At 33.0% G+C, this 14326-nt stretch overlaps 2 protein-coding genes and 1 long non-coding RNA gene across 3 annotated transcripts; 2 read left to right on the forward strand and 1 right to left on the reverse strand.

The window, feature by feature from the left end:
* The first annotated feature begins 1421 nt into the window (after window positions 1–1421).
* On the forward strand, window positions 1422–3398 carry LOC108663114 (cytochrome P450 CYP82D47-like). Its single transcript, XM_018125727.2, has 2 exons — window positions 1422–2430; window positions 2640–3398. The coding sequence occupies exons 1-2, from the start codon at window positions 1480–1482 to the stop codon at window positions 3258–3260; spliced, it is 1572 nt and encodes a 523-aa protein (XP_017981216.1). The 5' UTR covers window positions 1422–1479; the 3' UTR covers window positions 3261–3398.
* Window positions 3399–4162: 764 nt separating this feature from the next.
* Window positions 4163–8482, forward strand: LOC108663113 (strychnine-10-hydroxylase-like). Its single transcript, XM_018125726.2, has 2 exons — window positions 4163–5276; window positions 7709–8482. The coding sequence occupies exons 1-2, from the start codon at window positions 4887–4889 to the stop codon at window positions 8330–8332; spliced, it is 1014 nt and encodes a 337-aa protein (XP_017981215.2). The 5' UTR covers window positions 4163–4886; the 3' UTR covers window positions 8333–8482.
* LOC148761085 (uncharacterized) lies at window positions 5059–6750 on the reverse strand. Its single transcript, XR_016027857.1, has 2 exons — window positions 6387–6750; window positions 5059–5330 (listed from the first exon to the last, which is right to left on the reverse strand). It is a non-coding gene; the product is annotated as an uncharacterized LOC148761085 (long non-coding RNA).
* Window positions 8483–14326: the final 5844 nt, after the last annotated feature.

Genomic DNA, 14326 nt, shown 5'->3' on the forward strand with positions numbered 1-14326 from the left:
AAAATTTATTATTTTATTAATAATTATATATCAATTAATAAATTAAATATTTAAATACATTACATAATTTAACTAAATGAATAGAATTTAGGCATCTTGATTTGACCCAATCAATTAGTACAATTGATTAAGATATTTTGATTTGACCCAACCAATTGATACGATTTATTAAGATCCAACCAATTGACACTATTTACGAGGACATTTTGGATTGATCTAAGCACTTGGTACGTTTGATTAAGACATTTTACCTTTCAAAAATGAGATATGAAATTTCATCGATTTAACTTCAGACCTTGGCCAACCACACATGTTTTTTTGTTGTTTTTGTTTTTTTTTTTAAATATATTTATTAATGTGAAGAACTAGAATCAGTATGTCATTTCAAATTTTAACCCTCATGACATAATTAAGGACTTAGTATGGATTTATTGTGTTCTTTTTAACTATGTAATATTAAATAAGGTCTTTTGAACTGCTCCTTGTACGATAATAATGGTGAAGTCCCATTTGTCCCAGCCTAATCCAACCTAATTCATAAGATTTGTCGAGGAAATGGCTTAGAACAAGACAGAATTAATGTCAGCTTTCATTTGTTTCTAACCTAATTTTTTCCTTGTCTAATTATTGTACTCTTCCACACATGTACGATTTTGGGAAGATTAAATTCGATCAAAAAAGACTGCTTTCGAACCACAAGAAATTGTTGTTAGGAGCCCAAAATTTACTCTTAGCCACATTATCCAAGTGCATTTTCTGAAAACAATAGTGAGATATGGCTTTCCTTTTTATATGTAAATTAGATTACATTTAATTTACTAATAAAGAGCTATTATTCTTTTGGCAATAACAAAGTACTTAAAATACTTAGCATTCGTCAATATCAATATCACATTAATTGTAACCATCAAGAGAATCTTTATTCCAAAAAAAAAAGAAGAAAAGGTGAGAAGATTACATTACTATTGTTAGGATTCTTCAGACTAATAATTTAATCTTTTTTGCTTTTTATTCGTGGGACCCAAAGGCTTCAATTATCTACTTGATTGAATTAGATACAATACAAGATTGAATTGGAACAAGAAAAAGGTGCCAAATATTTTTCTACATTATTCTTATCCTTTAGGCCTCGACCAACCAGACATTTTTTGTTTCTATTGTGTTTTTTTTTTTTTAAAGAAAAACATAATTATTAATGTCGAGAACAAGAACCAATATATCATTTTAAGTCTCTTAATTGATAGAAAATTTTTCATGACATAAGCACTTAGTATGGGTTTACTGTGTTCTTTTTAACTATGTAATATTTCATCTATTTAACAAGGTCCTTTTAAAATGCTCCTTGTAAGATAATAATTGTGATGTCCCAATCGTCCCAGCCTCATCCAACTACTCTACTGTTATATATAGACGTAATTCATAATAATCTTATATCTCCCAAGTCTCACATTTAACCTCCATTTCCCCCATAGTATAGCAATGGATCTTTTTCATCCATTCCCACCAATTCCAGTCGTAATTGCAACTGTATTTGCCTTTCCACTCTTTCTTTTCTCACTTCTATGGATATCAAAGAGTGTCCAAAACAGAGACAAAAAGAGAGCAGCACCTCAAGCTGGCAGCTTATGGCCTGTAATCGGCCATCTCCACCTCCTAGGAGGGCCGCAACCACCTCACATAGTTCTCGGAGACATGGCGGACAAATACGGTCCTATATTCACCATCAAGGTGGGTGCTTATAGAGCTTTGGTTGTCAGCAACTGGGAAACTGCCAAAGAGTGCTTAACCACAAACGACAAAGCCTTTGCTTCTCGTCCGAAGACTCATGCTATAGACTTCTTGAGCTATGACCACGCCATGTTTGGCTTCGCTTCTTATGGACCACACTGGCGCCAAATGCGTAAAGTTGCCACTCTTGAGCTCCTCTCGAACTACAGGCTCGATATGCTCAAACATGTCCGACGATCTGAGATAAAGACATCCCTGAAAGAGTTATTTCAACTCTGGAGCGAGAACAAAGACAGCTCTGATAAGGTTTTGTTGGACATGAAGGCATGGTTTAGAGATGTAACCCTTAACGTGATGCTCAGGATGATTGTTGGGAAGCGAATTCCGAGTTCCGGCAGTGATGCTGAGGGCGAGAGATGGAAAGACGCGTTGCAGGACTTCTTTGACTTGTGTGGGAAGTTTGTGATATCGGATGCGTTGCCGTTTTTAAGATGGTTGGACGTCGGGGGAGACGAGAAGTTCATGAAGAAGGTAAGAAAAGAACTAGATGAAGTTGCAGAGGGATGGTTACAAGATCACAAGAAAAAGACAGCTTCAGGTAATCAGGAGAGCGATCAAGATTTTATGGATGTGATGTTTTCAATCCTCAGTACTGACGCTGGCAAGCATGATGCTGAAACCATCAACAAAGCCAATTGCCTGGTACGAATTAGTGAATTGTCACCCAAGCTTTTATTTGCCTACCATTGTTAGCACTTACTGATTGATCTAAGTTGTGGGCAATCGTAACTCCAAAAGAAAATAAAATAGACGTCGAGGCTTTTACAGATTTTATTTAAAATTTTTAGTTCTCGATGTAAAATTGTTTGTGCAATTTCATTATGATATGGTATATATCAACCTTTTTGCAGAATTTGATCTTAGCAGGCTTTGATACAACAACGGTTACACTGACATGGGCTTTGTCTTTACTACTTAACAACCGCGACGCACTGAAAAAAGCACAAGAAGAATTAGACATCCATGTTGGTAGAGACAAACTAGTTGAGGAATCAGACGTTAAAAAGTTAATCTACCTTCAAGCCATCGTCAAGGAAACGCTGCGTTTATACCCTGCCGGACCACTTTCAGTGCCGCATGAATCCACGGAAGACTGCACCGTGAGTGGCTACCATATCCCCGCAGGCACACGACTTCTCATCAATCTTTACAAAATTCATCGTGATCCACGTGTATGGTCCGATCCTTGTGAATTTCAACCAGAAAGATTCCTAACTACCTACAAAGATTTTGATGTGAGAGGCCAGAATTTCGAGCTGATCCCATTTGGAAGCGGTAGAAGAATGTGTCCTGGAGTTTCCTTTGCGCTCCAAGTGTTGGAGCTGACGCTAGCTAATCTACTGCAAGGGTTCGAGTTAGGGACCCCTTTAGATGAACTGGTTGATATGAGTGAGGCAATAGGGATGACAAACTTGAAGGCCTCTCCCCTCGAAGTCTTGATTACTCCACGTCTTCCTGCTGTTTGTTATTAGCTTGAATGATTAGCAACAATAAATGAAACTTCAGCTTAATTACTTTTAGGCTATTAATGGCCACCATACCCCTGCAGGCACAGAACTTTTCTTCAATGCTTACAAAAATCCATCGTGATTACAAGTTTCAACCACAAAGGTTTTTGACTACTTACAAAAATTTTGATGTAAGGTGTCAGGATTTTGAGTCGATACCATTTAGTAGTGGTAGAAGAATGTGCCCAGGAGTTCCCTCTGCGGTTCAGGTTATGCCGCCTATTTGCTCCATGGGTTTGACATAGCAACGCCATTCGATGAACCCTACCCAAACCAAGAAAAGCAATCCGACATGACACAAACCATCAAAATGCTGAGCCACCCACTGGCAAACGACAAAATTTAAGACCGTCCCACTAGCTTTTCAAATGTAGAAAATCCAAGTGATGTACATATATAGATATATATGATCTAGATGAAAATGACTTCATTAGCATATCTCCTTTCAGCTAACTTCTATTTAATATTCGAGTGATGAGCCATGTGTTGGCAAATTGATTTAACTGCATTTAGTTAAGCCTCATCTGAATTATATAAGCAACTTAACTATTTGGGATGCCAGACTCAAAAGTTTTTTATATATAAACAAAGAAGATCTCAACCTTAATCTATTTGATTCCAATCAAAATTAAATATTTCCCTCAATACGCAACCTCCACTTTCTAAATAATGCTATTAATCTACTGTTTTTCATTACAATTATTTGTTTATTTTTTAAAATATCACGTAACAGTGAATTTTTATCATACAAAATCAATCGATTCTTAAATGGATCCATTATTAATTCATAAATAAAATTATTAAAGTTTAACTAATTAAATAAGATTAATCAAAATAGTGGAGATAAGAGTCGAATGGAGATGAGAATCGTGTGGTCGTGTGGTGGAAGGCAAAAACGATACTAACTGTCAAACTATCTTGTCTTTAGGTTTTGTCATCTTCGTTCCAAGACCTCAAATTACAGAAGTTATCTTCATTCCAAGACCTCAAAGTACAGAAGTAAGAGCTTTCAGCCATGGAAACCCTCCTTCCAAGCCCTGCAAGTTGGATGGCTGGCGTCTTTGCCTTTTTGATCTTCTGCTATTTGTTATTTACGAGAGTGATTAATCGAACAGGCTCGGGCATGAAGAGAAAAGCTCCGGAAGTGAGCGGTGGAAGGCCATTTCTAGGCCACCTCCACCTGTTAGGAGGGTCAAAACCAGCCCACGTCGTTTTGGGTGACTTGGCTGACACATATGGACCGATCTTCACCATCAGGTTAGGCATGCACCCAACTCTAGTCGTAAGCAATTGGGAGATTGCTAAAGAGTGTTTCACCACCAACGATAAAGCATTTGCCAACCGTCCAAGAACTCTAGCTGCAGAGCTCTTGGGCTACAATTATGCTATGTTTGGTTTCAGCCCTTACGGCCCCTACTGGCGCCAAATTCGCAAGATAGCGACGCTCGAGGTACTGTCGAACCACCGCCTGGAGAAGCTCAAACATATACGAGAATCCGAGGTTAGGACATCGATTAAAGAACTTTACGAGTTAGGGGTTGAGGGCGTAAGCAATAGTAGTTCAGGAAAGGTGCTTGTGGAGATGAAGAGATGGTTTGGACCTTAAACATAAACATGGTTTTCAAGATGGTTGTAGGGAAGAGATACTCTGAGGCTGAAACTTCGCACGGGAAAGACGAGAACGATGGACGCAGAAAAGCCTTGAGGGATTTCTTTGAACTGACGGGAACGTTCACGGTTGGGGACTCGCTGCCTTTCTTGAGGTGGTTGGATCTAGGAGGACATGAGAAGGCCATGAAGAAGACGGCAAAAGAACTGGACCACATCCTTGAGGAATGGTTAGAGGAGCATAAGCAGAAGAGAAATTCAGGCAACGCGGAAAGTGAGCATGACTTCATGGGCATGATGTTGTCGCTTCTTAACGATGCTGCAGAGCTCCCTAGCTATGACGCTGATACAATCAACAAAGCCACATGCCTGGTGAGTTCTTACCTAACTTTTGTTTCAGAATCACATCTTTTCCTGTTTGCTTTTCTGGTTAATCACAAGACCACTCCAATCAAGATCCAACTCAATTGTCCGACTATAACCAGAACCGGGACCAATCAAGGGTCCATTTGTTTTGCATTAAAATATTTTTAAAAAATATTTTTAAGACTTATATTTGTTTAGCAGACGAAAAATTAATTTTAGATGTAAAAGATTTTACGAATCAATAAAGTTAATCATAAAAAATATCTTACGCTATTGAAAGACGTAAAACATTTTTTATAAAACAATAAAAACACTTTTATATTAAGTTTATGAGTATAAGTTTGATAAATATTAATATTTAAATTATACAATACTATTAAAATTTGAAAAATAATATTTTGATGAAACCATTTAATACAATTAAATATTTTATTTATAAATAGAATAAATCTAACTAATAATTACAATAAAAAAAATTTCAATGATCATCATTTGATGAATATACATTTATAATAAGTTTAAATCTTACTAATAATTATAATAAAAAATATTTTAATAATTATTTTTTAATGAATACATATTTATAAGTATAAATTTTAAATATCTTACACAATTGATGAATATTTATATTTTTATAGCTATGATAAAAAAGTGATAAGATGGAAATTTTTTGAAAATTAGAGTTTATTTTTATTATAGATTTATGGTTAAATTTTTGAGAAATATCATTATTGATTTTATCCATTTTCATTTCCATTCTTAATTTTGATCCCAAATTAGTGAATATCAAATATCAATATTATTTTTTATTCAACTCTCATTTATTATTTAACACCTAAATAACTCCACCATGATGAAAAATATTTTTCACAAAATGATCTAAACAATAGAAAATGTTTTCGACAGTTGATCTAAACAACAAAAAATATTAAATTTCTCTGTAAAACATTTTACCCAGAAAAAATTTGTCTCTAGCAAGTCATTTTTTGGTTACCATACGGATCCCAAAACTCAAAAACAGAACACAACCACAAGTCAAAGAAGTTACCATCACAAACCATGTGGCCATAACATTTGCTTATACAGAAGAGAAGAACCCACTCACAAGTTAATTACCTGCAAAAGATTTCCCAGCTTTGGCAAGAGCATCCGCCAGATCGTTGGCAACTCGAGAAACCAAATGCCCACTTGAGTTTTAGTACTTTCACTGCCTAGAATTCCTTCAATCATGTCATCTAACCTTTACTCACCGAGTAATTCTTATTTTGATAAAATCAAATAATTGAAAAAATACCCAAACATTTGACATTGAACAACATGTCAAATCTACGAAGCCAAATAAATCAAATGATGATGACAAATAACACCATATATATTCTACTCGTCGCCTATCTTGTTTGAAAAAGCAACGTTCCCTGTTGCACCACAACGATTGATTAACATACATTCAATCTCTTGTTTTCACACCAAACAGATGGTCAAGTTGCTATCCAGTACTAACTCCTCTTTCAGGGACCACTTTAATTTCCTTGAGGGAATTATTTAACACCATTAATCTTTTCCCCCTAAACATACGGAAAATTGTCGGCCAAGCTTCTTAATTAACGTATCTCATCGTCCAAGCAAGGATTGAAGATAAAGCTAAAACTAGATGGCTTCCAAATTGCATTCTAAATCCCATGATATAGAGTTTAAATATAAACTAAATATATATATATATATTTTTAAATATAAACTATATAGCACTACTCAAATGAGCTGCATGTTCATCTATGTCACATATATAATCTTTTTTGTGAAAAAAAAAAGTGCTAGTGTTCCATGGATGACCATATAGAATATATTTTCTTTATTTTCTTTTGTAACTTTTGTTTCAATAAATTTATTCCACCTAATCATAAAACAATAATTTACTCATCAATAATAAATCTTGCTTTTGAAAATAATAGTAATTTAGTACATGCTTAGTCAGAAAGTATAAATAATTTTTTTTATAAAGGCTATGGAATGATTGAGATACAAAAAGTGACCAAACAAGTAACATGATTCAAAAAAAGAATAGTTTAGTTGAACACGGATCCAATTTTTGCATGCATTAATGTGGAAAACGCCTTGAAACTTCCTGGTAATCACCCGAACTGCCCCATTTGGTCTTTGTCACACATCAATAAGCTGTCACCTTAAGGTTCAATAGTCCATGGTGTGACTATTTTAATAGAAAGTCATCAATCTCACATTATTGATGTAACATCATTTTTAATTTGTTAATCATTTTTTATGAGATAAAATTATGAAACTTAATGATTCAAAATAGATAATTTGATTTTAGATGTTTAACCTTTTTATTGAGCCCAAAGGCCAAGTCAAAATGTACCCCTTTTCATATCCACAGCCTAAAGGCATTTAATACTTCCTTTTTGGGCCATTATCATTGGCAGGCTATAATTTTGGGTGGCACAGACACCACGACAGTGACTATAACATGGGCTCTATCCTTACTACTCAACCACCACCATGTCCTGGAAAAAGCCCAACATGAATTGGACACCTACGTTGGTAGAGAAAGGCCGGTGCAAGAATCGGACGTCAAGAACTTGGTCTACCTCCAAGCCATCATCAAGGAAACAACTCGCTTGTACCCAGCTGCCCCACTCTCCGTGATGCATGAGTCCGTCGAGGACTGCACCACCGCCGGCTACTTAATCCCGGCTGGAACACGCCTTCTAGTAAATCTTTCCAAGCTTCAGCGTGATCCGAAAGCCTGGTCCAATCCGGACGAGTTTCGGCCTGAAAGGTTTCTCACAACCCACAAGCATTTCGAGGTCAGGGGACAAAACTACGAATTGGTTCCATTTGGTAGCGGTCGAAGAGTGTGCCCTGGAATTTCGTTTGCGCTTCAGGTTTTGCAGCTCAACCTTGCTAGTTTGCTACAAGCTTTTGAGATCACAACCCCGTCGGATGAGCCAGTCGACATGGGTGAGGGAGCCGGTTTGACTAATCTCAAAGCCACGCCACTCGAAGTCAGTCTCACCCCTCGCCTTCCTCCTCATCTCTATAAATAAATTCACAGCTGTTTTTCTCCAAATAATTTTGCTAGTTTACGAGCTGTTGGGCATATGATATTGCCTCTGCTCCTAGGAATGAAACACTCTTGATGTCGAACTTAAATAGTTATGCAGAAATCCATCGTGATTACAAGTTTCAACCAGAAAGGTTTTTGACTATTTACAAAAATTTCGATTTAAGGGGTCAGAATTTTGAGTCGATACCATTTAGTAGTGGTCGAAGACTGTGCCCAGGAGCTCCCTCTGCGCTTCAGTTTATGCAGCGAATTTGCTGCATGGGTTTGACATAGCAACGCCCTTCCATGAACTCTGTTGATATGCACGAGGCAAATATTTCATGTTGGGCTTTGTGTACCAGCTTCGGTTTCGACGCCCAAACCAGCACTCAGACATGACACGAACCACCAAAATGCAGAGCCACCATTGGCATCACACTGACTTTTCAGGTATGGAGAATCCAAATGATGTAAAAACCAATATATACATGATCTACATGAAAATGACTTGGGCATTTCTCCTTTCAGTTAACTTCCATTTAATATTCGAGTGATGAGCAATGTGCTGGCAAGCTGATCAATGAACTGCATTTAGTTAAGTCTCATGTGAATCATAAGCAACTTAATAATCTGGGGTTCCAGACTCAGATAGTTTTTTATTTTTTACAGAGACGATTTCAACCCTTAATTTATTTGATTCCACAGGAAATACATGCATTCAAGACAATTAAATATTTCCTTCAATAGGTAGCCTCCACTTTCCATTACAATTATTATTCTCACTTGACGTACTAATAATTCTTTTTTTCATTTTTAACAAAATCGATCAATTCCTAAATGGGTTAATTATACTTATATTAAGAAAAGGAAAGTAATTGTGAACTTTAAACAGATAAGAGTCGCATGGTGGCAGGCAAAAACACTGTACAGTATCACAGTGACAATATCTTTTGCAGCGTCGGTAACGTCGGTCACTATAAAAATACATAATTAGGTTGTTTTCATCTTTATTCCATGGCCTCAAACTCCAGAAGTAAGAACTATCAGCAATGGAAACCCTCCTTCCAAGCCCTGCAAATGGGATGGCTGGCGTCTTTACCTTCTTCATCTTCTGCTCATTACAAAAAATTTGGCTATTTCCAACGGAATTTTTCGTTGGAAATAGGCATTTTTTCATTGAAAATGTTTATTTTCAACGAAAAAGTCTGTTAAAATTCCATCGGTACAAGTCTTGTGGGTAATATTTTCTATTGAAAATTTGAAATTTTGCCAATTTTTTTTAGAAATCCATTGGAAAAGAAAATTTCAACAAAAATTTTCCAACGAAAATTTCTGTTGGAAAGCCTATTTCCAACAGAAAATCCATTGAAAATTTTCAACAGAATTTTCGTTGGAAATCCTATTTCCAACAGAAAAATCTATTGAAATTTTTTTCATTGGAAAAATTATTTCCAACAGAAATTTCCGTTGGAAATGCTATTTCCAACTGAAAAACATTTTGGCATTTCCAACGAAAATTTCCGTGGGAAATAATTTTTCCAACAGAAATTTCCGCTGAAAATAACTTTTCCAACGGAATTTTTCGTTGGAAATATTTTAACCTATTATTTTTATAATAAATTTTCAGAAACAATTATCAATTTTCATTCCGATACTAAATTTAATTATGTATTCGAACTGTAAAATATATAAAAAAATACATTACAAAATTAAGATTCAAGTCCTAACATCTAATTAGAAATTATCCTTAACACATAATATATAAAATAGTTTGATACATATGAATATTAAACATAACTAAATTAAAAAGTATCCAAGTGTTTGCACTGAAAATTATACATCATGTGAGGGAATTTTTTTCTTACTTGTCAAGTCTTGAAGGTCCCGCATCGTGAATGGTTGAACGCGCATTACTCAGGAACGTGGTTTTCATACGTGCCATAAATTCACTCATGCCTTCCGCCATCACATTTCTCATTTCTTCACGTATTTTTTCACGTATTTCCTCACATATCTTATTCAAATTTTTCATCAATCTCATTAACACATCGAGAAATGTTCGACGCAAAACCATCTGGTAATCTCAATTGTTTAACCCAAGCACAAACATTTCTTATTTCCTCCTTATTTAATGTATACGTAGCCTTAGGCTTGTACAGTTTTCTATTATTTTTTACCAATTCCAATTCTAGCCACTTGCAACACACTTTCAAATCTTGTCATGCTTTTATGTTGTCCTTTGTCATTCCTTTAACATCTATCACTGTGTTGAATATATTCTCAAAAAAATTATGTTCAATATGCATAACATCTAAATTGTGACGAATAAGAAGTGTATGCCAATAAGGTAGAGCCTAAAATATATTCTTCTTCACCCAATTATGACAAACACCATATCCTGAACTCTTTCGCTCACCACATTTTGTTCCGAATGGGAGATGAGGAAGCGAATTCAAACGTGTCAATATTTCTTCGCCTGATAATCGAGGAAATGGTAAGTCATGTTCAAATCTTTTTTTAATAAATTTGTCTCTCTGCCTCCTAAAAGGATGATTAGCTGACAAAAATTACCGATGACGATCAAAGAAACAAGGTTTCCTACCATGTTCTAATATGAAAGATTTAGAATGTTTCATGCAATATGGACATGATAATCGTCCATGTGTACTCCACCCTAATAACATACCATAAGCAGGAAAATCATTAATTGTCCACAATAATGTTGCCCTCATATGAAAATTTTGTTTCCAAAGCCAACCTTAGCCTTTGACTGAAGTTAAAGCAATGAAACGTTTAGTCTTGTAACCCTAAATCAAATAATTAAAACACAATAAAATCATTAAAAATACCTAGGTCGCATCAATTGATAAACTGATAACCCTAAAAGTCAAATAAACAAGATATACAAAATTAACCCCTAGGGCAACTCTATGTCATCGGGTCGGGTACCCTATAATTTCGAAGTACCTGAACCCTAACCCTATTAACTACCCGCATAATAACCCTAATTACTTCCCTAACCCTAACCCTATTACATTTTTACTATCCTATAATTACCCTAATCCGTTTAAAAACCCGATTATATTAACAACTTATTAAAATCTTCTTCATAAAATTTCTCAACGTATACCCGAATCCGTATACATATACAATAATACGTGTTTACGTATTTCATAAAATTAACTACTAATTAAATTAATAAAAATAAAAATAATAAAATTTAAAAAGAAATACATGAAAACAAAAATCTTAAATATAAACTTAAATAACTAAAAACAAACATCTGGGGAACCAGAAAACAGCATTCCCACCAAAAGTCAAGTTTGAAAGTACTAATTGCAATCTGGGATAATGAAAAAGTCTCGAGTAAACTAATGACAACATCGACATTAGCATGTTCCAATAATTTTTAGGGTATCATTTTTCAATAACAGACAGTACTAATATCATTAAAATATTAACAGACAACAATAGCAACACATCAACTCCAAAAAACTGTCTGAAGCAGTCAATAAACTAGTATCATTTTTCAATAACAGACAGCACTAATTGAAGCAAAAAATCTTGTTTGCATAACAATTATTAAGAATGAATCTAGTTTAACAAAATCCTATACCAAAATCTCATCTGGGGAAGAACAAGGGCGTGGGGCTTAGGGCGACACCGAGGCAGCCGGCAGGGCGTGGCTGTGGCTTGGTGGTTGGAGAGAAAAGAAAGCTGAACCGATGAAGGAGCCAAGTGTGGCGTGGTAGGTCGGCAGCTAGGGAAGAACAAGGGCGTGGGGCTTGGGGAGACACCGAGGCTGCCGACAAGGCGTGGCTGTGGTTGTGGCTATGGTTGGGTGGTTGGAGAGAAAAGAAAGCTGAACCGATGAAGGAGCCGAGCTTGGCATGGTAGGTCGGCAGTTGACGAGCGTGGCATGGTAGGCTGGTAACTGGGGTCGGGGAAGAAAAAGGAGTCGACTGAGGGAGGCAAGGAGCGGCTATCGATTAGAAAAGAAGAAAGAAAGAAAAAAGAGGGGTTAGGGGTGGCTAAGGTTTTTTTTTTATTCATTTTTTCTTTTCTTTAACATCAATTACTATTACATAAACATTTCACATTTAGATTAATGTGCAAAAAACACATTTTGTTATATAAATTTTATAAGTTTATAAATTATCATTTTTATAATATTAATATAAAATAAAAAATAAATATATATTAAAAGTATTATAGTGTATATACAAAATAGTAATTATATTTTTTTAAATAAATCGAATTTATATAAAACATAGTTATTAAAAGACCTTATAATTTAATTAATAATCATAATTTTATTGATTATATGAATTTGTCCTTAGTTACATGAAATTTAAAAAAATAGCTAAGTTTCAAAATATATTATTTAGTAATTAATTTATACAATAGTAATTATATTCTTTATAAATAAACATAATATATAATATAAAGCATATGTGTTAAAAGACATTACAAGTTATATACTATAAAAGTGTATATATATATATATATATATATATATATATATATTACAATTAATAATTTTATAAATTATAATATTTATAATATTAACACAAAATAAAATATATTTATATTTATATTTAAAGTATGTATATTAACAGTATTATAGTGTATATACAAAATAGTAATTATATTCTTTATAAATGAACCCAATGTATATAAAGATAGTATGAAAATTAAAAGACATTACAATTTAATTAATAATCATAATTTTATTAATTAATTTAATTATTTATAATTATTTACCTTAGTTACAAGGAATTTTAAAAAAATAACTAAATTTCAAAATTATTCTAATCTCACAACTTCTTTTTAGATAATTAACTTCATATATTGTAAATTTATATAAACAAAGGTATATATATTATTTAGTAATTCATTTATATAATAGTAATTATATTCTTTATAAATAAACATAATATATAATAGAAAGTGTATGTGTTAAAAGACATTACAAGTTATAATAACTGTAAAGTGTGTGTGTATATATATATATGTATGATTTGGATCCTATTACATTAATAATTATAATCATCTAAATGAAATTTATTATAATCTTACATAAATTATATATTAATATATATATGTAGACCCTTATTTAATATATTATATATATATTCAGTTATAAAGTTATATCAATTAAAAAATATAACTTGTACTTTAATTTTAATACAATTATATATTGATTTTGTTCTTAAATCATACTTGTTTATCTATATATATATATAAATTTATATATATTTTCTATAGCTCTTGGTCAGATTTACATGAATACATAGATATAATAAAATGATATTTTTTAAGCACAAATATTAATAAGTTTAATATAAAACTTCAATCTTAATTTACATATATTAGCTAATTACAATTAAAACGTAAATAAAGTAATATATATATTTTTTATATGATTTTTATATCTTATCATGGTTTTTTATAAAATATAAGATTTTACATTATTATTTTTTTCAATTTTGGAATAATATAACATTACCCTAATTTGGTATTATTAATCAATACTGTATGATTCATTCAAGTTAAAATCAATTATACAAAATTACTCAAAGGAAAACATATTTAAACTTTAAAAAAAACTTTACTTCAATAACTATGTATTTGCTTTTATTAATATCTAATTTTTTAAAAATAATTAATAAAATTTATAAAAATTTTAAATTTTATAATTGAAAAAATTATGATTATTTCCAACGAAAAATTCCGTTGGAAAGTTTAAAAAGTTATAAACGCTTTAATGCATTAAAAAGTTACTTTCCAATAGAAAATTTCGTTGGAAAGTTACTTTTTTCAATGCATCATTTACTCTTTAACTTTTTCAACGGAATTTTTCGTTGAAAATTCTGTTGGAAAAGTTAAAGATTATATAAGAAATGTTTAGGGTTCTAATGAAAAATTTCGTTGAAAATCCGTTAGAAATAATTAAAAGTAAAACGTGTGTTCTGAAAATAAAATTTTCAACGAA

The sequence above is a fragment of the Theobroma cacao genome, chromosome 8, assembly GCF_053813885.1.
Source record: "Theobroma cacao isolate CCN51 chromosome 8, ASM5381388v1, whole genome shotgun sequence".
In the NCBI taxonomy this organism is placed as follows: domain Eukaryota; kingdom Viridiplantae; phylum Streptophyta; class Magnoliopsida; order Malvales; family Malvaceae; genus Theobroma; species Theobroma cacao.

Excerpts from the sequence above, each read along its gene's own strand:
- LOC108663114 (XM_018125727.2), top strand. The coding sequence starts at position 1,480 with ATGGATCTTTTTCATCCATTCCCACCAATTCCAGTCGTAATTGCAACT. Across the intron at positions 2,431-2,639 it reads TCAACAAAGCCAATTGCCTG|AATTTGATCTTAGCAGGCTT; the intron begins GTACGAATTAGT and ends ACCTTTTTGCAG.
- LOC108663113 (XM_018125726.2), top strand. The coding sequence starts at position 4,887 with ATGGTTTGGACCTTAAACATAAACATGGTTTTCAAGATGGTTGTAGGG. Across the intron at positions 5,277-7,708 it reads TCAACAAAGCCACATGCCTG|GCTATAATTTTGGGTGGCAC; the intron begins GTGAGTTCTTAC and ends TATCATTGGCAG.